The sequence below is a fragment of the Calidris pugnax genome, unplaced genomic scaffold (assembly GCF_001431845.1).
Source record: "Calidris pugnax isolate Ruff unplaced genomic scaffold, ASM143184v1 scaffold44, whole genome shotgun sequence".
Lineage (NCBI taxonomy): Eukaryota > Metazoa > Chordata > Aves > Charadriiformes > Scolopacidae > Calidris > Calidris pugnax.
Genome location: NW_015094506.1, coordinates 9574358 through 9602196, shown reverse-complemented (window position 1 = coordinate 9602196; position 27839 = coordinate 9574358). Strand labels below are relative to the sequence as shown.

The 27839-nt window shown below is 36.9% G+C and overlaps 1 protein-coding gene across 3 annotated transcripts in view; it reads right to left on the bottom strand.

The window, feature by feature from the left end:
* Positions 1-27839, bottom strand: part of CDK17 (cyclin-dependent kinase 17) — a 56779-nt gene that overhangs the window by 23647 nt on the left and 5293 nt on the right. For all 3 annotated transcript variants that reach the window (XM_014963787.1, XM_014963788.1, XM_014963789.1), the window contains 2 exons: positions 18834-18998; positions 12457-12590 (listed from right to left, as the gene is read on the bottom strand). In XM_014963787.1, coding sequence (XP_014819273.1) covers positions 12457-12590; positions 18834-18998 — 299 coding nt within the window. The remainder of the gene's footprint in view (positions 1-12456; positions 12591-18833; positions 18999-27839) is intronic.

Here is a 27839-nt window from a genome sequence, read left to right as displayed (position 1 = left end):
ATACAGTTGAAAAACCCAATGAATTTAACAGACAATTTTGAGCCATGAGTGTTCAAGACCAGGCAGTCTGCTGAGGCTTCGGCAACCTGTTCAGCTGATGGCAGCAAGAGACTCACTCCCTGCCGTGGGCTGATCCCGGGGAATCCAGCCGAGTGCTCGGGATGCGGAGAAGCCGGAAGGATAGGAGGAGACTTGTGGGTGGAGGCAATGACAGTTTAATCAGGGAAACACAAGCTGTGTGCCCAGACAGAGCGAAAAAGGAATCGATTTGGCTGCTTCCTGGAAAGCTGGGCCTCAGCACGCCCAGTGGTGGCTTGAGAAGTGAAAGACAAATGCCACAGCCACAAATGTCCCCACTTTATCCTCCTCCCCCCAGCTTTTACTGCCGAGCATCACATTAGACGGTGCAGAATAGCCCTTTGGCCACTTTGGGTTGGCCGTTGAGCCCGGGGGGAGCAGCCCATGTCTCCACCGGTGCTGAGCAGCCTTTATGGAGGGGACACGACTTGATGCTCTTTTGGCAGGAGGTTAGGCTGGAGCTCAAGCAACTGTAGGATATAGCAACTCTTAAGAACTTCTAATTCTCTCAAACCTCTGTGGAATTCCATGAAACAATGAAAAAAGACACTCTGGGAACAGAGGAATTTGTCGACACTAATTTCAATGACCAGCTGAATTTAATGACATGTTAGCATTTCTAAAAAATATAAATAAAGTAAAAAACCCAAACCTTAAACCAAGGAAAACAACTAAACCAAGAAACCTTTAGTAATGGAAATTATTAGCCTGTTAAAAATACAGGCTGTTGCAAGATTCTGCTGCAGTGCGGTTTAAAGAAGTAATAAGGAAGCATTTATAATTAATGGGCAATTAATGATTATTTTCTCTACATTTTCCTTTTTTGACACTTAAGATTTTGAGCTTGCCAACACTACAGAGTTCAATGTCCATTTTTAACACTTACCCATGTTGCATGCCTTTATGAATCTTTCAAATTTTTATTTCATTTTTAAAGGTAGCAGATTACAGTAACTCCCTATGTTATCTCATGTATCCTTTTTTAACCATAACAGGTGTATAAGTGGTGTACACAGACCCTCAACTATGCAGAGGGAATCTGGCTGCATTCCTTTGTAACTCTAACAAGGAAAGGTTTATTGGAATCTAAAACCTTAACCTTCAGGGACAACGAAGTACTTCAGGTAAAATGAACTATCTTTTAGAAAATTAAAAGGATAGTATTTTCCTGTATGTCACTTAACAATTTATTTTTCCAAATGAGGTCAATTCATAACATTTCCTAGTTTAATTCTTTTAAGGTTATCTTCAGGGTCAACTTGCAACAGAATGTATCAGTGCTCAGTAAACGCGGTGCTGTTAAATGCTCAAGTGCCTGCAGTTAACTTTATGTTGCTTAATGAGCTATTTTTTGATCTCGTTCCAGAATATATGCTGGAGAACATATTCAGGCACCAGTTGCTTTGCTATGGTAGCCAGAACGCTCGTGGCATTTTCCCCCTCCTCTACATCTCAAAACCACATTTTCTATCTTCATGTGCAATGCTTACTCGCAGTCTTGTTTTATTACTGGCTGAGAAATGCATGCTATTTTAATAATCTGCCTGAAATGAGAATCACATTTGTCCTACTCTGCTCGATGGCAGATAAACATGTAAGCATTTGTGACACGAGTATCACTTTGTTTTCTGGGGAGATAAACTACCCCAATTCGTGCTTATCTTTACCATCTATTTCCAATGCTAGCTACTGCAAATGTTCTGAGAAGAGCTACACTTTGTCGAGCGTTTTCTTTTTCTGGCTAGTACCCAACCGCGCTGCTGTAACTTGGTGTGTGTGTTCTGTCTACCACTGACTACTTACACTTGGGCACAAGAAAAGGAGGCTGAAATCCTGCAGGTCCTGTGAGCTGAGTAATTTAACATTATAAGTAAACAAATACGTCTTCCAAATAAAAATTAAAAAAACAGAACACTTGATATTTTTCATACATACTTGGAAATAAAAAACAAAAAAACCCAACCCTTTTGATATCTTAACTTCTGGTCCCCTGTAGGTTATCCCAAAATACTGACACAAATACCAGCTTCTTCACTTGCCATCCATAGTAAACCATTCACAAGAGTTTTGTACTAGCATTCTGTTACCACATTCTGCCTTTTACATCTGACTCTCAAGCAACTCTATTCCTTTCTACCTGTCCTAATCTGATCTCCTGTTCTCCATAAGACAAGAATACCAGCTATTGCTCTTTCAAATTGCTTGTCTTGGCCCATATAATACTATTTAGTGTCATAGCGTGATACCTTCCAGAACGTCTCATTCCTGGTCAACAGATCTATTTTCACTTCTCTTAAACAGTGTCAAAAAAGTACATTTTCTCTCACAGAACAAACCTATTCTTATTTCTGAAAGCAACACTGACAACTTTTTGCACTTTGAATCAAGCATTAAAATCAACAACTTCTGTATATCCTTAACTCGCCATTTATTTTTTGCCAAGGTGCACTACGCGCTGCAGTAAATTTCACTGAAGTGAAATGAAGATGATTCAAACCCACGATATAGAATTAACGTTACAAAAGGTCTAAAAAGAAGCAATTTGAAATACTCACACTTTTTAGTCTGTCTTCTGATTACTCGTCATTATGTTTTTGACTTTTATAGTATATTTAGATAATAAACACTAATATTTTTTACACAAAACAGAATAACAATAATAAAAAAATAACCAGAAAATTGCCCTAGGGAAGCAACTGTTGAGGTGTTCCTGAGTTCAATCCTCACTATGCTACAAAAAGCAGAAAAGTAAAAACTAAGACCACTGTTATTTTTATCCTTCAACAAATGTGCAGACTGTTTCTTTCATGCTGGAGTAGCAACAATACATCTTTCCCAAATCTACTGGGCTACAAAACGCCATTTGATCTTTGAACTGCCTGGCTGCTCCAGGCTGCTATCGCACTTGCACTCTCAACTGCAGCGAGAGAAGATTCAGGCTTCTGCTGCTGAGGCAGCAGGAGGCAAAAGAAAAAAGGGCAACCCTGCAGTACCACCAAATGACTTGTCAGAAAAACTGAGAGGGAAATCCATGACAGACAGCATCAGCCTCAGTTCACAAATTCCTCGAACGTTTCATTCAGTTTATCTAACAGCTGACTACCTCCAAACCCGGTATTTCATTGCCTGTGGCCAGATGTTCCCATCGCTTCTTGGAGTGGAACAGGCTCTAAGCTAAAAACGCAGTGATGTGGTGTAAGAAAGTCAACTGACCGAAAACTACCCCTTCAAAACAAAGCCAGTAATTATCTGCTGATGCAAGTTTAGGAACTGAGAGGAGAAGGAAGCTGTCTCTGTCAGGAGCAGACAGTCGGTGGACATCACAGACCATATTGCTAAGGTGCATCATTATATACCAATCCTTACTGCTTTGGTTCTTCAGTTTATTGATAAGTTACGCTTCTAGACCAATCATTAATTAAAGTATGTACTTGCTATATGGTAGCAAACAACAAGCTCTCCGCCTATCCCTGAAATTTTAGCTTATCTGTCTTTTAAGCATTAATATTGTTAAATTCCATCAATAAAATTTTGTTACAGCCTCACAAAGCAAAAGAGTTGTTCTTCTGAGCCTACAGACATCAGTCTGACAGTCCAAACAATCCAGTACAGAGCAAATGAAAACACTTTCCTCTCTTGTATAAGCATCGATCTGAATTAGTCTTCTCACCAGTTTCAGCAAATACCAGCGAGACATGTCAGCTGCAACCACAAGCTGTTCACTAATAAGTCATAGTGCTTTTGTTCACTGGAGAATGCTTAATGAGATCTAAAATGCTACATCACATAACCTCTATGCAACACAGTTCAGCTTCATGGCATGCTTACTGTAAAAAAAGAAAATTCGCTTGTTCCAGCATTCTTTCCTTGCATATTTTAAATAAAAATGTGTATTACATGCTACTTCATTATATGCAAACAAATTAATTGAAAACGCTTGCTTATGCCAATGAGAATTTAAACACACTAATACACTAATATACAACCTTATATGAATATACTTACTGTACCATTTTAGTATCAAATGCCATGTACAGTTTTTTCTGAAGGTTGCCTTATCGAATTTCAGTGCATTTTTGTCAAATGACAGCTAGCACAGTTGAAGCCAACTGGATCCTCTACAGAATTATGACATAAAACAAGACTGCTAGAGGCAAAAGCAAATAGGAAAAAAAAACCTAACCAACAAAACAATCAACCAACCCCAAATCCGAGAATATATTCCTAGAGAATACCGTTGTTTGGTTACAGCCCTGGAGACCTCCAAGGTCTTGACGGAAAACATACGCATCCATCAAGAGAAATCTAAAGCATCCTTGCAGCATGCTATTTTAACATCTTTATAAATAAGCCTCGATTACTGTAACCAAAAACACTATTAAAACAGCCGTTAAGATTTACCTATACCAGTTTTCCTACTATGTATATAAAGCCAACATCATTCCCCCACTCAGCTGATAGATGTTAACTATAATTTCATTGTGATGCAGAAAGTGCCTTTTTTCCTGCCTTCTGCAGAATGGTTTATACTCCAATACTACATACTTTATACTTTATTGTTGTTGTTTCTGTTATTACAATTTTTATTTTACTGAAAACATGATATCACAATGAATTAATTACTATTCTGTTAAATTTGAAGAAAGGGTCTTTAGAGAACCCCTTCTGTTAGAAGCAGTAATAAAAGCGTCATCTTAACACCTGTCTGCAAGGGATCACTGCGACCTACCCACAAATCCATGCTGGTTTCCAGCCAGTCTACCAATATGTAACACAATTCAAGAAAAAATAAATTTTGAGCATTGAATCAGGTGGCTTTTTGTATTTGAGACAGAAATTATCCAAAATACGGAATTCATTCATCAATTAAATCAAGAAGGGCTTTTTCAATGGTCAAATCAAATCCAGTCCACAAAATATCTTCAGGGATTTTATCATGAGATTAAGCCCACAGGCTGTTTCATGTCCTAGAAAAATACCAATGACCACAGCTACTGCCTTTTCTCTGCCCCCTCCTCACCATAAACATCGTTTTGTCCTGTTCGATGTTAAGATGCTAGGAAAAGAAGAAGAGCCAAGTGCAATCAGTGAAATACTGGTATTATTAAGAACTCTAAGGTTTAGTCTCAATTTTGAGACTGGGACTCATGTTTTGTCAGCACATCTATTATCATCAATCAAAAAAGCAAGGACTTAACTGCCAGGAGTTCAAGAAAGTTATCATCAATCTCTACAGTAGATATGGCTACTCAAAGGTAAACATATAATAATTTTCTTAAAGGCAGAGAAACCAGAATTGCAAGCAGATATATTTGCTTTTGTTTACTTTAGCACAATGAAAAACTTTTGAAATCTTTCAAGTATCTTTTCAGTAATATTTGTAACAGTACTCTAGAACCCACAAAATTTGAATTATAGGTCAATCGACAAGATTTTTTCATGTAAGCAGTAAAAAATATGAATTCTGAACAATTTCTTCTTCAAAATACTTTTAATAAGAATGTTAATTTCATGGTATGCTGTTTAGACTACCAACTAGCTGAATTAAAACTGCTCTTTCATTCTTTTTTCAAAAAAAACCAAAACAACCCAGTCAGTTTTTTATTTACTTCATATCTCCCGGCAGTTTTAAGGTGAATGGCTGAAACTGTTCAGCACAAATACAGTATTCAGAAACTGCATTCCAGGAGCTTCTATTCACAACCAATGAAATCAAACCAAAACAAATACATGTGAGACATAAAACCAGTTTTGAAAAATCTGAGAAAGAGAAACTAAACTCTTTTCATCGAGTGTATACAGGAAATACACAGGAAATTTGTGACAAATTATGCCAGAAATACTTCAAAATTCTTCTTGTATGGTTTCTTTAGTTTTGTTTTATTATTATTTTATTGCATCTCAGAGAGCTCATAAGGAAATGACCTTAGAGACTAGAAGAAAGTATAAGAAAAATAATAATAACCATAAAAATATCATGTCTGATTTTGTCTGTCTGGCTAAATCATCACCTAGTAAGATACGCTTTGTGGCATTAACCCCTTTAAAATAAACCCGGTTGAAATGTGGGGTGTGATGGCTGTTTGACTCAGTGGTAGATGATGGGCAGTAATAGATGCTAATAAAGGAAGCTTTGCCTCATTTACTACAACACCTCCCTGGTTTTTGAGCACAGATTTCTGTATGTTTTCATCGGTTAATGTAACAGAGTAGTAGGAGAAACTGCCCAAAAGGAAAAGGTAACAAACTGATCAGCTTACAAGAAAAATGAGGTGGAGGGGAAGGGAACTGGAAAAAATACTGTAAGAAACAAAACAGAATATATCACTGCAAAAATGCAAGTTTGGATCCTTAGAACAGCTCTCTAATATTAATTATTAACACAAAACATTCACATCAACACAAAGCTGCAACTACCAGAGGGAAAGTCCCACGAAGAAACAGGCTAATTCCAAAAAGTGGAAATCTGACCTTCCTGGACAGGACAGTGAGGCTGGAGTGCAGGATGTGAAACTGCATCCAAGTACTGACTTCTCATCTGCCACGTTCCAGTGATTACTAGAGATGTGTTTTGTAGATGTCTGACCATATCCAATATGATAACAGACTATTCTTAAATGGAACTTAAAAGGAAAACCGAGTTATTGAAAAGCAAAACCAAACAAGCAGATATTTCTTCCTTATAGAAAGGGTACTGCCTAATGCAGTAACTTTTCTAAGGGAAGTAGCATTAGCAAGTGGAATGCAAGAACTTTAGCATCAGGATTACAAAGGTTCCTAGCAGACGGGCAAAAAAAGCATCAATTGCTGGTAACAGTTACCCCTAGAAAATCTAGTAAAAGGCATATTAACAAAGTCTGTCTGTTATCCAAGCTGAAATTATTTTTCTTGTTGCAGTGTCAGTTTTCTGTAGAAGAAATGAAAGTCTGCTAATCAAATAAATCAAAAAGACGTCCATCAATTCATCAAAACCATACTAGCAATTTAGAACATGCACTTGTATTTTTAGAGGGATTTTGAAAACATTAAGCTTCATAGGAACTTGAAAGCAGGAATCTACAAATATTGCGTATTTTCTAGTATAACCTTGCAAAAGGCTGAGACAGCTGCAAAGCATGACTGAATGGTGAGAATACAGTGACCATTGAAAACCGAAGTCTTGATTATATTCAGCTTCAATTTTCTTCTGTCTAGTACTGAAATCTTCTGGTAGCTGATCACATGCTTAGACTGACAGAACAGACAAATCGGAAGAAAAGCTAAGCATTCTCAAGAGGTGCAGAGAAAGAAATTAGACAACATCCAGTAAATAAGGCAGAAAGAGTTATACATATGGCTGCCAAGCACAGAAGGAAGGGAGAAGGAAGAACCTTTGCTCAGTGAAGGCACTGTGTAGCAATGTCTGCTGGGGATCCAAGGGAGCCTGTGAAGCAGCAAGAGATGTAGGGCTGAAAGTTCAGGCTGTCTTCGATAAAGTGCTTCCTCTCTCCAAAACTAATGACAGCAGAAAATACTGAAAGCCTGGATCAGTACTGCTATCCAGTCTGCTGTTCAAGAATTTAAACAGTAGAGCCAAGAGCGCCCTGTTTGCACATGGGAATGGGGACCTACAAACCACAGTAGAATTTGAAGCCTAAAACCAGAAAATCTTAACACTACATCAGTTAAAATATCAATTAATTCTCTGGGTTTCTTCTCTGGAGAAAGTATATTTGCCCAGCTGGACCAACAGCAGATGGAATTATTTGAGCTATGTCAAGACTCCTCAAGCAGCCACAGCCCTGGTAAAGGGTGGAGCTCACAGGGAACTTGTTTCTCACCTACGTTCTTTCTTTCGGAAGGTAACCAGTACAACACACACACGACTACGAGGATCACTTCATAGCCTTTGTATTTCTCTCCGTTCAGCTAAAAGCACTAACCCTGCAGCTAATCCTCCCAGGGGAGAATTATACCCTACGGCAGTGTGGTAGGAGCAGCCTGATCTGGAACACGCTCCTGTCACTAATGCGACAGTCGGAGGGATAAGAACTGTTTCTCAGGATAAAGTATCTGGGAAACAGGCTGGTGAACAGTGGGTTATGGCCCTCTGCCAGTTCACATGCGAAGATGGCTTACAGACCTTGGCCTTCTGGGAAAGGGAAACAGATGTTTCAATTTGCACAGACAGTATCTCCCTATTTCTCATCCACCACAGTTCTCAATGAAGCATTCACTATCCAGTGCACAGGCACCGGGTCCCCGGTGAACACTTATGGCTCAAAACATGAATTTATATTAATGCATTACTGCCCGTGTCTTCTTTTCCAGCAAATCAAAGTGAAAATGCTTTAAGCTGTAACTCCATGATCTGGAGACGTGTTTCTCATTACCTGATGAAAGCATCTACGCTTAAAACATAGACACACATGTATTCATTCTTAGGCTATACTGTTTCTGGTGTTTGGAAAAAAAAAATGATTACATACATCTGTTCTGATAAACAGTTTTAAAGATTTACTAAGCAATCAGTAATATTAGCATATTACTGAGATTAGCAGACATTTTAATTAAAACCTAACAGCTGTTTGAAGCCAAATTCCTTGCACAATAGATGCTCGTACCTACTGTCAGCATGGTTCCTGAATGAGGGGAAGGAAGGAGGAAAAAAAACATTAAAAAGCCACTGCTTTCTGGACCATTTGTAGCCTGTGGATTACAGGCAAAATAAACTTTATCTAGGGAACACAATGAGATTCTGGTATGTCCTCTTTGTTTTCTAAGCACACAGTAACAATGAACAATCATTTAGAAAAAAAAAAATCTAGTCCCACAACTGCAGTGCTGTTGAATTCAGAAGCAAATGCTTATTTCCCTGTCTATAACAGTCATGCTGGGCTAAATTTTACATCAGTTGGAGGGAATGATGGACTGAAAGCTCGTATCTCCACGGCTGCTACTGTGGATGGAAACTTTTTACCCCAGCAGATTTTTCACAGTGGAGCAGGATTCCTTCTCATTGCAGTATCACCACTTCAGATCTAAAATGCTTCATTATTTAGGTTACATCTCAGTATGATGATTTCTTATCTAAACCAGGTCAACTTAAGGTTATGAAGTTTCAGCTTTCTATTGCTATGGAGATTCTGCAACAACAAACACATTTTCTAGTTGCATCTCCATTACCTATTTTGCACTTCTCTATCTTCCAGGATATCTCTGTATCAAAATTTTAGAAAGATCAAGTTTTCTTTCCCATCAAAATCTTTCATATACCCTGGACAAGAGAATTTGTCTGCTCTTTGACAATGCTACAATTATATTTATAGCTCTGAATTACTTAACCATTACCAAAGAAGCTTTATTCACTGTAGTAGTGTGAATCAAAATGTGTATTCTAATATACAAAACATCCCAGGAATATTAATACTCAGTATTGGTAATTAGCACTTTGATTATGGCATGCATGTTTTTAGCAAGCATTTTTTTAAAAACTGGTTGGATTTTTTTGATGGGCTGATAATTTCCAGAGTTCTAGAGGAAGTTCAAGCTGAGCATGAAATGTTTTCGTTACACACACAAAAGTTCTTACAAGTAAAAAAGACTATTCTGAGGCTTCAGCTTTACCTGATTAGTTACCTTCAAAACAAATCAGGACTTCCGTCAGTTCAGCAGAGAGAAACAAACATATATAACCAAGAAATTATGCACAAAGTTCTTACAGATACAATGACTGTTGGCCAAACTAAACACAAAAAAGATATAGTCTTAGTATGACAGGCACATTCATCTTAATGCAGAGGAATGAGGAATACTGCTTCACTCGGTTTATCCAACTTTATATATTTAATCAAATACATTCTTCAATGGATTTCAAGTGTGACTAATGACTTCAGCAGACTACAGCAAAAACATACTATCACAAACATACTAATTTACTCCAATTTGTATGTATAGGAACGAGCTATAACTCATCTTAAATTACTATAAAGGGAATATGGCCTCAGGCTACCCAATGATGTCCACAGATGACAGGTCCCCACAAACCAACAAAATGAAACTGAAATAATAGAAACTTACTTCAAACAAACTTACAACAAAGATGATTTCTTTCTCTTTATGTAATCAAATTCCCACTATTGAAGCAGCCAGCTCCATGGCATAAATCACCCAAGGCATGCAGGCAAGAGTTGGTACAAGAGGAAACATTTATTTGGTTCCCTCAAAGGCCAAGGAAGGCAAGTGATCCCATTCCACAAACAGCAAACCTAGTAAAACTTGGTCTTCTACAGATGTATGTCTTGAGATTCAACTCATATGTGGATACTGCAGTGTTTAATAGAGGCTGTCTCTCCTAGTAGTGGATACATTAGCAATCTCTCCAAATGCAGATCTTTTTTGACAGAAATTAATAGAAAATTAGCATCTGAGATTTCTATCCATCTGTCAAAAGTGACAGCAAATGACCCACAGGAAAAATAGGAGGGAAAGAGAGGCAGACAGTGTATTCACTTAAGGCCTTTTCACTTAGGAAACAAGAAAGTTGACTGAGAGATTATGATTAGAAAGGTATTTTAACCAAAGCTAAAAAGATTTTTTCCTCTGGAATGCACAGTCAGGCAAAACCCCCATCTACTATGCTACAAAGCACTTCTAAAAAGTAAACTTAAATCAACCAAAATATCTCTCCGTGACAGCATTCTTAAAATTCAGAAGTGAGACTGTTCACAGACCTCAGCTTGAAACCTTATTGGAAAAGTCACTGTATCAATACTGCAGTTATTTGGGGGAAATGTTGCAATTCTTACAGAATCAATGGGAATAGCTGTCAAAAAATTAGGGCTGTCATTGACTGAGCCAGTCAATTATGAAATAATGTTAATTTCAATAATTAGAAACAAGCATTTGCAATTTGGAGAAATGTGAGAAAATTAGCATTAGATAAACAAAACTTCAATAAAAGCTTCTCAAAGCCTCTTAAACACTAATATTAGAATTGTTTCACAATTAAAAAGGTCAATGAAAAGATGCTCTTATTTGACACCTCCTGAAAAATTACACAGGAATTTCCTGAATTTTAATGACTATTCCTGAGTTCTTTTGTAATTTCTGTTAGAGTTTCTTGAATCCTAATCTAAAAGAGAATCCTTTAATGGTTTTGAGCCCTCTCTGGAAGACTTGACACATTTCCATTGCAGTTTGTTAATTTCATTAGGTAGCACTGATTTCCTTATTTCTTTCCTGTTCTAAATGCACATTTCAAAATGCAGAGGAAACAGACAATGACCAAAAAGCAAATAATCCTTTTAAATAATTTCCTTGATTTTTAGGTTCCCCAGCATACATTCTGATGTGCAAGTTTTCACAAGAACAACAGACCTAACTTAGTTCTCCCAAAGAAATGGTTGAACAGTCTTTAGATCAAACCTGAGACTAACATATGAATTTAGGAATTTGAAGACAAACCCCCACCGGGTAGAAGAAGCTATATAATTAATAAATACAGCTAATTCACAAGTTCTTGGAATCGTATCAACGTTACATGCTTGGAGTCTTGGAATTCCAAGCATAACGGAACGCCTCACAAATAAAAAAAAATTGGCACATATACCCTACTGTAACTTATCCAGATCTGTTTCCCCAATCCTGTATTCGATATCAGGCTTTGAAGGAAGATTTAAAATCTTCCAAACTATTCATATTGGTATGTATGCTATAAAGCAGCAGCCAAAAATCTGACATGCTCCTGTAACAAAGGCATCATTATAACTGTAACTTTTATACACTCAAGAAACAGGGAAACGTTCTGTTTTTCTTCGTCAAGGGAAATGACAACAAAGCAAGCACAAGGATGGCTAGTATTCATAATGAGACTCATAAATAAAGGAAATTATGTGCACAGTTATTCATAAGGTACTTTTCCTCCTTTTGTTTACCATCCTGTAAAGTTCCGTTCATTACAAAACAGGAAGAGAGGGAAAGGCTGAAGCAGTCAGGACCATCTCTGCTGTAGCATTAGTTTTACAAAGATTGGAAAACAGATTTAAACAAAAAAGGTCTAAACAGTGTATCTTCTTGAATATACTCAGTGAACTGCACAGCATGTGACAGAAAGATACTTGAATGCTACACTTAACAAATCCTTCCCGCGAATCCAAGTTTCAAAACATATTTAGATTTTCAAAATTAGCAGCTCATAAACAATACAAGATAACCATCTGATTTCTGTGTGGCAAATGGGGACAGAAATTTAAGCAATATTAAAATAATGCGCTCTGCACAAAATAGATGTCAGAACGGTTACAGTTAATTGAGAAGACAACCAGTTATAATGAACAATTAAAGCAACCCCCAACTCTCTTGTCAATTTAAATGATCCCTATATGAAAAGTAAATTACCTCCATTGAGATTCGTCTGTGTATCCGGTTTCTGAGACAAACACCTGTGGGAGACTGAACTTCATCAGATGACGTTCCAGAAGCTTGGTCACTTTCACCATCTGACCCCATTTTCAGATTTTCATGAACAATATCTTAAAAATAATCCAAAGAAGTGAAAACAGTTAATCAGTATTCCACCAAACATCTCTACTGTATAGATGGACAGCAGCTGTATCACTACTGTGCACTGGCTTATACGGCAGTCAGAGACTCATCACAGTCATGGTAATCTTGATGTATTTTTTATGGCTCAGGAATCACAAAATGAAGAGGATTACCTTACAGGACTTCTACACAAACTTTATAATTATTTTTCTTATTTGGTTTGCAGCAGAACTCGATTTTCCAAAACAAAAGACAGGGAGTCCAACCCCAATTTTAATTCCTATCAGACACCTTCCCCTCACAGTTCCAGTTCCCAAACTCCCTCACTGCCACTTCTCTTTTAGCTGCTTTTGGATACAAAACATAACTGAAAATATTTCATATTTTCAAAATCAGACTACCTGATGTTAGCAACCAAAATGTATATTCAGAAAGCTTAAAAAACCGTGAGACGTGCAGGTATTATTTCAGAAATGCCAAATATGGAAACTTTAGATATAAAACCCACTGCTGTGCATGTGTAGAGGAAGGGGATGTATTCTGACCATTTCAATAGAGGCCTATAACATGTAAGTGGATTCAGCAGAGGACCTGATATTTAGGAGCAATTAAGTGAAATTTGTGACCTTAAGAAGGAATTTGGATAACAGACTGCCTGAGCAACATGATGTTGCAGGATCTTCATGTCAACTGAAATTGGTGCTTTTAACACAATCCTGTAGATTCATCCACACAAAAGGGTTTTATGTATACTATGTATATACGTATACATTACTTGTGTACTACAGGATCTTCCAGACTTTGGAACACAAACACCAGAATGAATAAAGAGAAGATCAAGGTGGTATCCTTAATAGCATAAAGAGCCAAATGACTTGCAAAACAATACACAATGGGAAATTGGTCATAAAAGCAATTCACTATGAGTAATGCTTCATCATCATCTCTGAAATATTTGAACACCAAATTACTCTAGAGATTAAATACTTATACATACAAAAGAGGTGCTTCAAAAAATACCAACTTCCCTGCCCTCCCCTGATCCTTGGTATTAAGCATTATCTTGCACAGGTAAAAGAGAACCCGAGGACCAACTGAAAAATCTCAGAACTCTATGCCTAAAAAATCCTACTATTAGCAAAATGCACAGAGCTCACTTCAGCCTTTACTACCAACATACCTGAGAATATTTAACTTTTGCACAGCTTTACTCCAATAAAAAAAAACCAAAAGAGAAAATGGAAGTTTTATCATTATCAACAAGCAAGAAAGCTGGATTTTCTAGGATAAGAAGCCTTTAGGCCAATATCTGGTTATCAGCACATCTTCTGAAATGTTTGGCTCACACAGAATCATGTAGACTTCAAAGGATCAAATTCTTCCCCAGTACAAAGAATTTCCTTTTTGGAAAACAGAATGGATATAAAAAGATTAACTAGTATGGTATTGACACCACATATTTTAACTGAAAGTACTGTAATTAAACACACAAACTAAGCATGCATCCCATGCACAAAGATATTTTTCCAGCAGCAATGCAGATCTAAATTGGATTTAGATTAAAAATCCACATTGCATCAGAGTTTTCCCTGCAAGTCATGCTCAGATTTTGACTGAATGAGAAAAAAATAAGCTGCACTCTTTGTATAAGAAGCAGCTATCTTCTGGTTTCAAACAAGGAAAATACGTATCAGTGCTTCTAAAGGCACGGCAGTTTGAACCACAGAAGAAGATTTTCAGAAGTGGTCCCTGTAGATCAACCTTAACCTTAAGCTAAGCAGACAAAATGTGACTGTCTTTTGTCAACTTTCTAAGAAATCTTTTATCCTTTGCAGTGACTTGATAGCTGTCTTTTAAAATTAATTTAATATAATTTATTGTTTAATAATATAAAAGCATTATTATTGAAAACACTATTTGCAGCAAAGCTGTTACGTTAGCACTGTTCTATCTGGTAAACAGCACATTCATCATAGCCATTCTTTAATAAAGATTCGCTTTAAAAATACTTTTCCGAGAGGTCATGTAATCCATTTTAGCAATTACAGGTCTCAAGATTCTGTTCATAAAATTAAATGTAACAGCTACGGACAATTGTTGTCCAATCTATTTATCCTCATGTTAGTGCAAGCCCATTGAAGCCTGTTTTCTTTAGAGAAGCTAGACGAGACAGTTATCTGGGCAACCTCACAAAATAAGACTGGTGAAATTAAAGAAATACTGTATTTTAAGCCGTGGAGAAATTACATCATTTCTTTTTGAAAAGGACTGACACTTATTAATCATGTGATTGATACTGTCATACTTTTTAAGTACAATGTTCAATTCACAGAAGTGTATGTATTATGAGGTTTCTATTAAAAATGACACTTTAAAATGCAATGCTCAAAACTTCAAAGAATATCTGGTTGACAAAGATGATTCTCCTACAAAGAAGACTAAAGCAGTAATGCACAACTAAGGACTACTTCAAGAACTAGTAACACAACCCCATACATGTGGGGCAGATAACATAGCTGCAAGGAGATTCTGTTCTTTGTAAATCAGGAATGTGAAGACAAAGTGGGTCTGTACTACTCAAGTCTAAAAACGTATTTCAGACTTAACTAAGATGACGGCCAGTCTAGTTTGAATACTGCTGTGATATGATCAATTCTGGTTTGCAGATGTTTTAATTATATTCTAAACAGGGATACATTTAAGCTGTTTAAAAATATCTTGACTGTGTTATTATCTAATATAAATGTGTCCTTTTATTTTTATTCAATTAAAAAGGGATTAGTAGAGCCTTATGTTCATTATTTTAATAGTACGAACCCAGGAATAAGGCATTATCCTAGTAATTTTAATCATTTTACACAGGTGCATGATGATAATATTTGATTAAGCAGTGGTGAAAATCATGCAAATGTTTCCTTAATTTCACTAAGCTTTTCTATGGGCAAGTTCACCTGCACCAAAGCCAGCCTGCATGGTCTTCAGAGGTTTTAATGGTTCAATAATTTATTAACTCCTTTCACTGAATACCCAAGCCATCCTCTTACACAGATGTTTATTTTAATGTGCTCTCTATATCTGATTAAATATCCAGTATGGCCATGTAATGAAAAGCTGTAGATGACTACAAGATAACAGGAAAACTAAGGAAGTAGGTGTAAGAGGAAAGGCTGTCCTCACTGCAGCTGTGAGGAATGCACCACAGCAGGAATTCATACAGGGAACCTACAGCGCTGCAAATGAGAACTCCTCCAAGGGAGCTAAAATAATAACCGCTAATTAGTCAGTCATGAGTCAGACTGCATGATCTTTCCATCTTAGTTCAAATCATTACAAAAGTAATCACGTGACTTGCATATTGGATAAAGGTGCACTTTTTCAAAAGCTCATTGTGAAGCTGCTACATTTTAGCATTATTTTCACTAATAACAATTTAAATTGAGGAAGGCCATAGTGAGAAATTGCCTTTGCTGTTAACATCACCAAACAGCTGTATGGAAACACCATCCCTTTCAATTCTAACGTTTATGACAAAGAAAGAAAACTTCTCCATAACTGTATCAACCCAGTTGGCAAAAGCAGGAATAATAAACTCTCCCCTGGCTGCTACAGAGGTTCACCAGGAAGGTCAGCCTCAGTTGGCTTTGCACACTCCAAGTGCCTCCCCAGTGGTCCCAGTAATCTAAAAATGGAACAAGGACAACTAAGTGGATTTCTGAATTCAGCCAGGTCAGATACAAAAAGGGTTCATTAGCTCTGGCTCCATCATGGACTGCAGCAGTTAAATGTTTCTGGAGGTTCAAGACTTCAGAAGCTGTACAGATAGACATGAGCTAAAACACCCTCAGCTAGATCCTGACCACATCAGTGGCAAGGCTGGGTCACAATTTGGCCTGAGAATTACCCATGTGATTTAAAATCATCATGACAACTGAATACAAAATTAAAAATTACTATAAAATTTTAAACAAAGGTACAGCTGTTAGAGATCAGTTCAGAATTTCTGTCTTTACAAGACATTTTAGAAAACTTGAAGCTAACAGATGTTTCCAAGTAGAAATTATTTTTCAAATATTTTGGGATTTTACATGTTACCACAACAGCAGAAACTCGCATTCAGTGCTCAAAGCAAACAAATCGCACGAGCTTCTCGAGCAATTTTTACATTGATGATCTCATTTAAAAGCAAGCAGCATGAAGATGCACCTGTGGCAGGTCTTCATTTAATCTGTTTTATAACCAAATAACCATCCTTTAACTGCAATCCTTTTGTTACATTTCAAGGATAGCTCTCTAATAGCATTTTTCCACCATTGGAACAAAGGAAAAAGTGGAAAGGAAAGAAGATGAGTAAAGAAAGCAAAGAAAATAAAAAGTCTTATGTAGTGTGCATATTTGACCGTTTCATTTCTGAGGTCATTATCCCAACAGAGAAAACCTCAGCATCCTGCTGAGTAATAACCATTCTCATGTGGCAGGAACAAAAGGAGGAAAGATGTGAAGGAGGAGCAAAAAAGAACATTGGTAATTACACTTGTATATGTACAAATAGCTTAAACTTTCATCGAATGAGTTTAAAAAAAAGGCATCATTAATGGCATCATTGCATCCAAAGCAAAAAGAGATGTTTAACATATACATACTCAGTAACTTTATTACATACTACTTCAATGAAATTAAAAATTCTACAGGAATCTGTAGCTGTTTAAAACATGTTATTTCAACACTTGCTACAAACGAACAAGCTAAAATTGTGACTGCTATTCAAATACTTGATTACCTATAAAACCCGACCACCTGAGAAAAATAAAGCAAATGGCAGTCTTTTGCAATACTTATATATTACTATTTTTTGCAGGTTAAAAAAAAAAAGCTTTGAGAAAGCTGGAAAATCATTAAAAGAAACAAAAACTGTTTATGAATTTTTCCTTTTGTAAAGATGATTTCTAGGTCATGGTGAAATTTTGAAGAGGCATAAGTTATTGGTAAATTTACATTTAAAAATTCTATATAATGTTTTTAAAGGCAACACACAAGAAGAAAAGTAGGGAAGTATACGTCTCTGCTGTTCCTGTACACAGTTTACATACATCTGATTTAACAAATAATCCATAAATGATTAAATAGTTCTAACCAAGATTTCTTTAAGTACATTAGGTTTTTTTGGTTATTTTTGTGGTTTTTTTTTTTTAATTTGTCTTCCTGTTAGCTTCTTGGCAACTTAACCTAAGCTTGGCTAGGCAAAAAAAGAAAAAAATTAAAGAGGACAAGACCTGAGTGAAATCATGAGTTGATATAGTAGTCAAACCGTGCACACTAAATCCTGTTTTCTTCTGTGATAACAACAGTTTCTAAAGCTCATTCAAGTGGACCAAATTCTTTTTTAGTTTGAGGGTAGCACAAACAGAAAAAAAGGCAAGGTTTTGAACATGATGAGTGATATTACAGTAGAGGAGGATATAAGTGGTTTGACTACTATCTTGAAGACTCATAACTTTATCTTGAAGGGGATCAGTTTATCACACATTGCTAAAGGAGGGCAGAAGACTGAAAAATTCATAAAATTCTAATTAAACTGTGACTTGCTCTCATTTTCTAGTATCACTTAATTAAGCATAATTTAAAATAACATAAAAGCAGGGCAAAACATTAACGGTGACTGGAGGCAGCAACATGACAAATCACTTGAAGGAGAAGAAATAAAATTTTGAAACTTATTTGCCCCACAGAACCACAAATACAGCTTGGGACCACAACAAAAAGATAAATTAAGGCCACTCAACTATAATTATCACTGAAAAAAGCTTTTTTTTTTTTCAATAATAATGAAACATCTAAGTAACACACCAGTTCTTTTTGAATTTCACATACAGGATTAGTATTTTGTTTTTATTATATTCAATTTATTGCAGTTCTCACCCACACTTAACTGAGAGGGACATACAGGTTTCTTGCAAAGTATTAAGAAAGAACATTTTGTAACTTTTGTAACTTTGCAACTTGTAAAAAATTCATGGGTGATTTCTGTGTGTTCTTGTAATTGCTCTCCTCCAGAAAATTTTAGAGACATTCAGTACCTTAAAAAGAAGTTTTTCTAACAACTCCAGAAAAAGATTATTGCATTCCCAAATATTTATTAAAGCATTAGAACAACCATATCTCTTGCTAAGAATCAACAGAAACATTGTTCTTCATAGAAAAAATGAACTTAAACAAACAACACAGTAAATTACCTAATCTGCTCCCATTTCTGGGCATTGCCATGAAGGAGCCGAGGCTGCCCCCTATGACGCTATGTGGTCTCCGTAAAGGGGGCTTCTTGAAAGATCCTGTGTATTGGTGGAGAAATGAGTGCATGCTGTGAGACGTTGGAGGCCTGCCATTCTTCACAATGGGCTCTACAATTCACAAGGGTCAAAATATTCATTCCCACAAGCAAGTAGAAGGGTCAGGAACATGCCAGGAGAAAAAAAAAAAAAAAAAGAAAAGAAAAAACAGTTACTAGACAGGAAATCACCACTCTGGTATGATTCTCTTTCATACTAACAGTAGACCATCATACTACTGCCATTTCTCTATTAACAAATTAACACAAAACATAGCAATAAGTGTTACTTAAATTTCATTTTATTAAATTCTGTCACTCTGCTGCTGGATCAGTAAATTACCCAAATATACAGTCTAAAAACATCAATAAAACCAGAAGGTAGCTTTTAATATCAGTATAATTATTTTCTTCTCGATTAATGATTATTAATTAATTATTATTGCACAATGTTTCATCTTTACTATCATTTAAACAGACCAGCTGTTAGATGCTCACATGATGAGCAAATTCAACCACAAATCTTTGGAAATACTCTTGCTCTCAAAATTCTTGAGGGCAACTAGTAGCAAGGCCTACTACAAGCTACTGGAAGTCCTTACATGAAAACGTACCTGTCTATACCCACCAGAGCTGTCAGGCCGTAATTCAGGTTTTTAATTTCAAGGATATCACAATGATTAGGTATTCAGTGTGGTACTTTGGCTTTCTAGTGGATTATGGCTCAAACAGTTCACTGTACTTTGACTTAAAAGCAGGACTGTACGTTTAAAAAATTATTATTATTAATAAACACTTTCTAAAAAAGAGGAACCTTTAGAAATTTTAAATTATATACAAACGTGCACAAAAATTGAGTGTCTGTTTTCTCTCAGCAACCTGACTTTTGCACACATGGACGAGCACTCAAGGATTGCCATGGTACTAGAAGCAGTCTAACTCTAAAAACACAGAAGATTTTTTTACCCCAACCAGAATCAGACTAGATGTCAACCTGGATTTACTGTTGCAAAACTGGACTTATCAGAACCTCTGATGAAGTCATTCATACAAGAAATTACAGAAGAAATACTCTCACTACAGAAAAAGTACCCAGAGGTCAGAGCCACCTGGCAGCTACATACAAGCACTGTGCCCCTAGTAGGAAAAAGAGCAGAAGACACAGGGCCAAACTCTTTACATTCAAAGAATTTTATTTTTCCATCATTTGACTCTTATTACCATTACAGATACATGTTGTTTGGTATTACTCAGAAGACAAAAAAGGCAGAAGCCATGCACTGAGCAACCACAGCGTGAGTGCTGCTGGATGGAGTGACATCTCCCAAGGCATTTCTGGAGCTGCTGCTCCCAGGGAGTAATGCAGCTGGGATCTGCTTGGAGCTCCACTTGCCCCTACTGGGACAGGGAGCAATCTGGGCAGCTATTTCATCACCCTGACTTACATTCTCACATGCAAGGCCCCCAAAATCTTGCTTTCCCTTCCAAAATAAGATAAGAATATAGCTAGAAGAACTTATTTTAAGGAAAGCAGAATTTCAGTGGTGAAGGACGTAACAGCAACAAATACATAATAACTAAGAGGATCCTGAAGGGAATCCTCTCCCTCTCCACATGTACAGAAACCTTCTGGATATATTATGATGATTGCACTGAAGCAAAGAGGCAGATGTACACAGACAGAACTACCCAAGGACAGTGACTTTAAAAAATAATTATTCAAAGATTTTTTGCATATAAACATGAATAAAACAGTAAGATAAAAGAAAAAATAAATCACTTTAACTCATCTCCTGCGAGAAAAAACAAAAGCCCCCCCCCAAATGATTCAAATAGAAAACAGAATGCAAAATGATATGTCAGTGCTGTTATGAACCCGCCTACATCTTTAAGTTAGCATTCTTCATAAACACAGCTTCTAAGTGGGCAAACATGAGGAAAAATACACCATACATCCACGTATATGTTTATGAAGTATGATCAGTGTTATCACCTTCAAAACTCTGCACATCTCTTCCCAAATCCTTATTTCTGTTTCTAATACATTGCATCACCCCTTCTGACTTAAGCAAGGCATCAGCTTCTTTGTTGTGTGCCCTCAACAGCAGATTTACCCTAAGGCAGAAGGCAGCAAATTCCCTATCAATTTTTTAACAGAATCTATTACTACTTCCACGTGACAGGAAACAGGTTCACATGCAGTACAACTTTTGCTTTTTATATATTAAAAATCTGCTTTTCAACTTACTTATTAATCTTTGGTTTGAATTTGATCCAGTTTCTAGTGAGTTTACATGCAGTACTGAACAAATGAACAGTAAATCCAAAAATGAAAATGCAAATACCTGGTGAACACACAGTTTGTTCTGTTGAGACAGTCACCACCGCTTATAGCTATGACGCTTGGTAGGTGTTAGTGGCTAGTTTGCACCATTTTAAAGTTAGCACTTTATTTATATTCCTTATATAAGCAATAAAGAATATATATTAAGCATGTAATTCTACTTCATTTTAATTGTTTCCAAAACTACATTCTTATGAAAAAAGAAAGCTAACACAAAGAGATTTATTTTTTTGGGGGGGAAGCAAAACTCTCCTCCCTTTGATGAAGCCCTGCTATACCAAGCAAAGGAAAAGGCCCACAGTTTTCGTTTTTAAGGCCCTAATGATAAACCTAGGAAGAAAGCTCTCAGATTTTCTTTCTACTAACAGTATGGAAATGTACTGCTAAAAATCATTTGGGTATTTTTTGCACATAAAAATGCAAATTATGTATCAAAGTAAACATTACTAACATCCTAGTGAGCAACTGCAGATGCCAGGATACATGTCAACAAAGGTTGGAGAAGCACCAAACACAGGGCGGGAAAGGGGCAGGGCTGTACTGCTGAACACAAACCTCTGCCTGTGATGGTGACAGCACATGGCCTCAGCCATCCTGGCCACCCATAGCCACCTCAGAAACCAGTACCATTAACCAACACTGGAGCGTATGCACACGTGGACTACAGCTGCATTCACAGAGATGATAATTTCCCTTGTATGTTATGGCTTTTGTCTACTCAGGCTAAAACTAATCTATCCCCATGAACTGTGTAGTGTGTAAAAAAGGTCAGAGTTTATGACTACGCTGAATGACTAAGAGATTCAGTTTTATGGTCATTACTAACACGACAGTGTGAAGAACAGAGATGATGGTTTTAAAAATTCATTTTTCGCATGGCAGTGGTAGATCTGCACATATTTTGCAGTTTGAAACAAAATTCCTAAAATATCCTAGCATGAAAAGTTCAGCTCAAATATAAGGATAAACACAGATCACAGTAACAAACAAACAGCAAATTTATATAAAAACAAAAGACAAATGGTTGACATAAGAAGATCCAATTACACAGAAATAACCTTTGACATCATAGGCAACTATTACCTTCCTGCACTGTCGTAAGTACTGTTCTAAATTATGGAGCCCATTATAATATTTAGCAACAATAATTTAGGTCATGTAATAGGACAAGCATAACTACTGACAGACAATGAAGCGAAGGTTACAAAAACTCTCAGACTAATAGCACACTTCTGACTAAGAGAAGTACTAATAGTACTTCCTTACAGATGCTTTTTAAAATCCTAGTACTCATTAATTTACAGAAAGGAGGGATCAAATGACATTTTATGATGGTATACCATATAGACTTATGGTCTGGAAAGGTATTTTTGTTATATACAGTTAAGTTTCCATTGTTGTATCCCAGAAACTTTTAAATAAATGTTCAGGTGAATTCTGCATTGTGTGCTGCCTTCTCCCTGCAAATGTGACACTAAGGGCTGAAACAGACACTGAAAATGATCAAGCAGACTCTTGCTGGAAATTAATTTACAAGACTGTTTATTATTATTTTTGTGCATTTATGAGATACAGATTTTAAAGAAAGTGCTTTTGGAAAAAGTATTTTGAAGATTCCCAAGTAATTCTTCCGAAGTTTCAATTTCATTTAATTCACTTAAAAAATTCTTTTTTTTTTTTTTCTTCAGGATTTTTAATATGTTGAATCACTACATTTAAAGGGTAACGCTGCAGTTTTTAAGGTATGAACTTAGTGCAACTGCTTGGTCTTGAATAAGATGAGTCAAAACCGTAAAAGTTGAATGTTTTTACTACATACATCTGTAAATAGCCTCTTAAAATTTTGTATCTGTGATTATAGGTCTGGTTTATCTTTAAAAAAATTGCTTCCCTAAGTAAAATTCACAAACATTCCCTACATTAGTGTCACCCTACTTGGTAAATACAACTCAGTAACCACTCAAAGGCTTAGCTGACACGATGCAGGTGTTTCTGGCAGCACAGTAGGTATTCGCACGGTGCTATTGGTTTAATATTCAGCCACAGCCAAAATGAATGATAGAATTGAAGAGGGGAGTTGAAAACCACCAGAAAAATCACTCTGCAAGTGCATGGATCTACTGCATTTTGAATGTCACGCACAGTTCTGGTCTTCCTCTCTCAAACAGATTATTAAAAATAAAGACACAGACTTTGTAAAAGGCACCTAGGAACAAGCTGCATGCAGCAGCCCCCCCAGCACAGAAGCGAAGGCCACTGACCGACGCCAGCAGCGGCAGGCTGCGTGCGGCTCCTCACACTCTGCGGTCGGCCAAACTCCTCACCACAGGACGTCACCACCATCAGAAGCTCACCAGACTCAAGGGGAGACCAAACAAGAAATCAGCTCAGGGTTACTAACGACACAGAGACTTGCCTGGTTCAGGAAGTCTCTCAACTAGAAACCAGCACAGTGCTCTGGGGAAATGGTGTTATATTTTTGGGCTCTAATCTTAGACTTGCCCTCAAATGTCATCCTCAGAGACCGGAGGACAGACAGACAGACAGAACTCCAGCTGTCCTTATGGCACAAGACTTCTGCAGCACCTGGGCAGTTTGCTCGTGTTGACTCATGCTGGCACAACCATTCCAAGCAAGGGCCTTATTCATTATTTATCTCTAGCTCCCTTTCCTCACTCTGCTCTGTAATCTGTAATTCCAAACGGATAAAATTTATAAATATGGAAAGCAAGCTGAGAGAGAGAGACTTCTCAGTGGTTCTTTTAAAATTGCATTTGGTCAGTTATTATCATGCTCTCTTCTTTTGGCTACAAAAATCACTTCATCTTTGACTCATCTTTCAAGGATGTCGTTTAAATTCTTACATTTCTTATGCAACATACTAAGCTATCATGCAAATCTCGGCTTTAAATGTGAAAAAAGTTAACTCAAACACTCTGAGAATATTTATAAATATTATAGTGGTCTTCAGGATGCACACGTGGTTTTCTTTTCAATGCCCTTGAACACTTCCTGAAATATGAGCATGTCCTGTTTTTTTTTAAATTTCTGAGACATATATATACGCACATACATATAAACACACACCCCCTTACAGATATATACCCTATTTTTTTTAATGCCACATGCATGTTATCTTGCTTACGTGTGCATGTTCAGCAAGGTTTAAAATTGGGCAATGCACAGTGACTGGGCACTGTTCTATTACTTGATTTTCAAGTTTGGTGAATGCTGGGCTGCTGATTTATTTCATTTGGATCGTTTTCTTGTATTTCTTGCATGCTATCGTTCAAACTTCCGTTATTATTGGCATAATGCAAAATAACTACAACAGCACTATTCAAAGAAAATACTGTTTAAAATACAACCAGCTTGGCTTATTAATGTTGTAAGAGTTCCTGTAAGAGTTCCTAGACCGCGTTGCTGATCTGTTTTAGAATACACACATGTATTTTAAGAAAATACAGTACCCAGTAAGGTACTGCTGCTTTGCTAAGTTTGAAATAATGCCAACACCAATGCTAAAAAACATACAATAACAGAAAGTAACTCAAATGAGCTGCTGAAATCTTTCAATTGTGAAGTGACAGAAATTTATGCGTGAACATAAGTGAAACTGATTTTTTTATTTCATAACTATGAGAACATTCAAGTAGAACAATAGTGTATGTAACGGAGAAGCCTGTCCAAGGAATTAGTTAAAACCAACTATTTTATGAGGTTATAAAGATGTCTCCTCTCTTTCCTTTAACTGAAATTTAAATTAACCACAAACCCTGACCTGAAATTACTCCCAAGTTAAGCAATTTTTCAATAAATCCCCTAAGTTTTTTGTCCATCTATCTTAACAAAGAGCCACGCTACCACTTTCTTTCCCGTGCTGGATTTACTTAACTGGATTTATTTAATCTAAGCTCCAGAGAGCCTGCAGAATTGCCTGGCATTTCTATGCAAGGCCTCAGCAACTGACATACTGTCACACGTCAGTCAGCTGGTGGATTAAAGAAAGAAAAGTGTTTTAATCAGGAATGTAAATGCATTTTAAAACACATTTTATGAATATATAATACTGCATCTTCAACTACCTCTTTTTCTTTTTTAATGTCCCATGAGTATCTCTATTATATGACAAAAAGAGCAACCCGGCTTTCAGATTTCACTGCCTAAATTTTGGAATGATATTTGCTTCAGCTAGCTTTAATAAAGAATCAAAATCACCTGTCATACATGGTGACATTTTCCCTGAAATCAAGCATCTCTGATAGAGCTGAATGAGCCTGCAACAAAATGTATTATTCAGTAACCACTATCCATTCTGGACATGAAAGCCCTATAAATACATAAATATATATTTCAATTCCATACAAATCAAGTGCACACAAAAGGGGTTTTTTCTAATCAAAATAAGACTGATATTGGAGAGATAGCATTTATGATCTCTGATTTGGGTATATAAGTGTTCAAGACCAGGCTGGATGGGGCTTTGAGCAACCTGGTCTAGTGGGAGGTGTCCCTGCCCACGGCAGTGGGGTTGGAACCAGAAGATCTTAACAGTCCCTTCCAAGTCTCACCATTCTATGATTCTATAATGGGGATTGAAGCCAGGCATGCTCCATACTGTAAATAAGGATGAACTTTCATGAGATAGCAATTGCCACAATTCACTGCTGCTACCAAAAAGGTGGCTCAGGGTCCTCCCCAGCAAAAAAGAAGTATAATTTTGACTTAGGTTTTTGAACTAGATCATCAGGGGGCATGTGGAGTGCAGGTGGTGACTGAAAGGTGGAGGCAGAACCTCACTTGCCACTTTTAGCTACAGCTTGACTTTGGACCAGCTCAACTATAACAAAAACTCACTGAACACCCGGAGAATCAGCTACTGTTTTTTACAGTATAGGGCCCAGCGCAGTTTCTTTTCCACACACCTTGACCTCACCCTTGCTCCAGAAACCTTCCAAGGTTGTTTGGTATTTTTTTTTCTTTTCCATTTTTATATATAAGGGAGAAGTATGAAGATTCTACACACATGAAACTAAATGCTAATTCTCTGAACAGCCTTGCATTCATGAAGCTTGTGATACATCACAATAACCTTTTAAAATTATTTAAATCACTGTCTTCAAATGCTACTGTCACGGAGCTTAATCATATTTTGGCATCATCTACTACACGTTCATTTAACTAATCTGAATGTATGGTCTATTAACGATTACTCAATTTTTACATGTCTGTTGGCAATAAAGACTGATTATTTTTTTGGACTTGCAATACAAAATATTTTGAACAAACTGCTTTCCTGAAGAAGCTGTTGTCAATAAGCCCTTTATTTCTTCAGAAATCACAAAATGTAAGCAGGTGAATTTCTGACATTTTAGAGCGGGTATGCAGCACTGTAAAATATTTAATCAGACTGCTGCAAGGCTGTTAGATTCACTCAGTAAAATTAGTTGATTGCAGGTGATGGCTCCCATAAAAGAAATATTTAAATAACCCAAATCAGCTATACTTTTCCTATATCTGTAATCTCAGGGAGCTGCATCAGGAGCACTGCAGAAAATACTGATCACAATCACATTAAATATATTGAAAGCTGAAAACCCGCCTTTGAGATTTATGAATTTCATATTGGGTAAAAGATAGTTCTCAAGGTAGTACTTTGGTCATCAGAACATGCATTGGAACATAAGCGTGGTAGTCCCATAACTCCAATCATACATGCATGACCCACCACCACCAGTAATTAAACTTCCCTTTAAAAAGAGTAATTCCAGAAGGTATCGCATTTACACCAGATCCTTCAGAACACTGTTTCAGGTACAACTTAAATCAATGTGAGTCAGCTCTGTAGGCAAGATACGAGTATCCCTGGCCTCTATCCTTGCGTCCCCACACACAAGCACCCTATAGCTTCCAATACAAACATCTGTGAGGCTGCACTGCCAATCAAATCAGGAAACAGAAGATTTGGCTCCTTTTTTGCCCTACTTTCAGAAATAACTGTGTTGGCTAGTTAGCCGTATTTTACTTTTCTGTACTTAAGTCCATCTGCATGCCATTTGAGAACAAATCTTTACATATCCATCAGCGAGCCTACGCGAGCAGAAATTTGGTGTGTTAACAAAATCCACTTCTGCATCTAAGCATCATGTTCTCCTGCCAAACCCGCGTTCTGTTTCTGAAGGAAAACACTTACGAGTGGACAACCCTCCCCAAGACTACAGGTCTCTGCAGCATGCTTTCAGGCACTGAATTTTCATGCTCATTTCACTTTATAAGCACTTCCACACATGAATAGAGCCTCCAGGTTTTGTGGGAAGAAGCAAATTAAAACAGAAGGGAAGAAAGAACACTATGTTGTGGAGTGTACGTGGGATGAAGAAACCATACTGAACAGTAATAACAAAAATTGATGTATGCCACAGCACAGAAGGGTACGTACAGACTATGATAAAGACATCATCAGTGCAGTGTAAGGGACAGTATAAAGTTCAGTATTTAGCTGTGACAGCTGCCAGTTATTTGCAGTAATTTATAGCTCTAGAATGAGCTCTAGCAATTCTGGAAATTCCC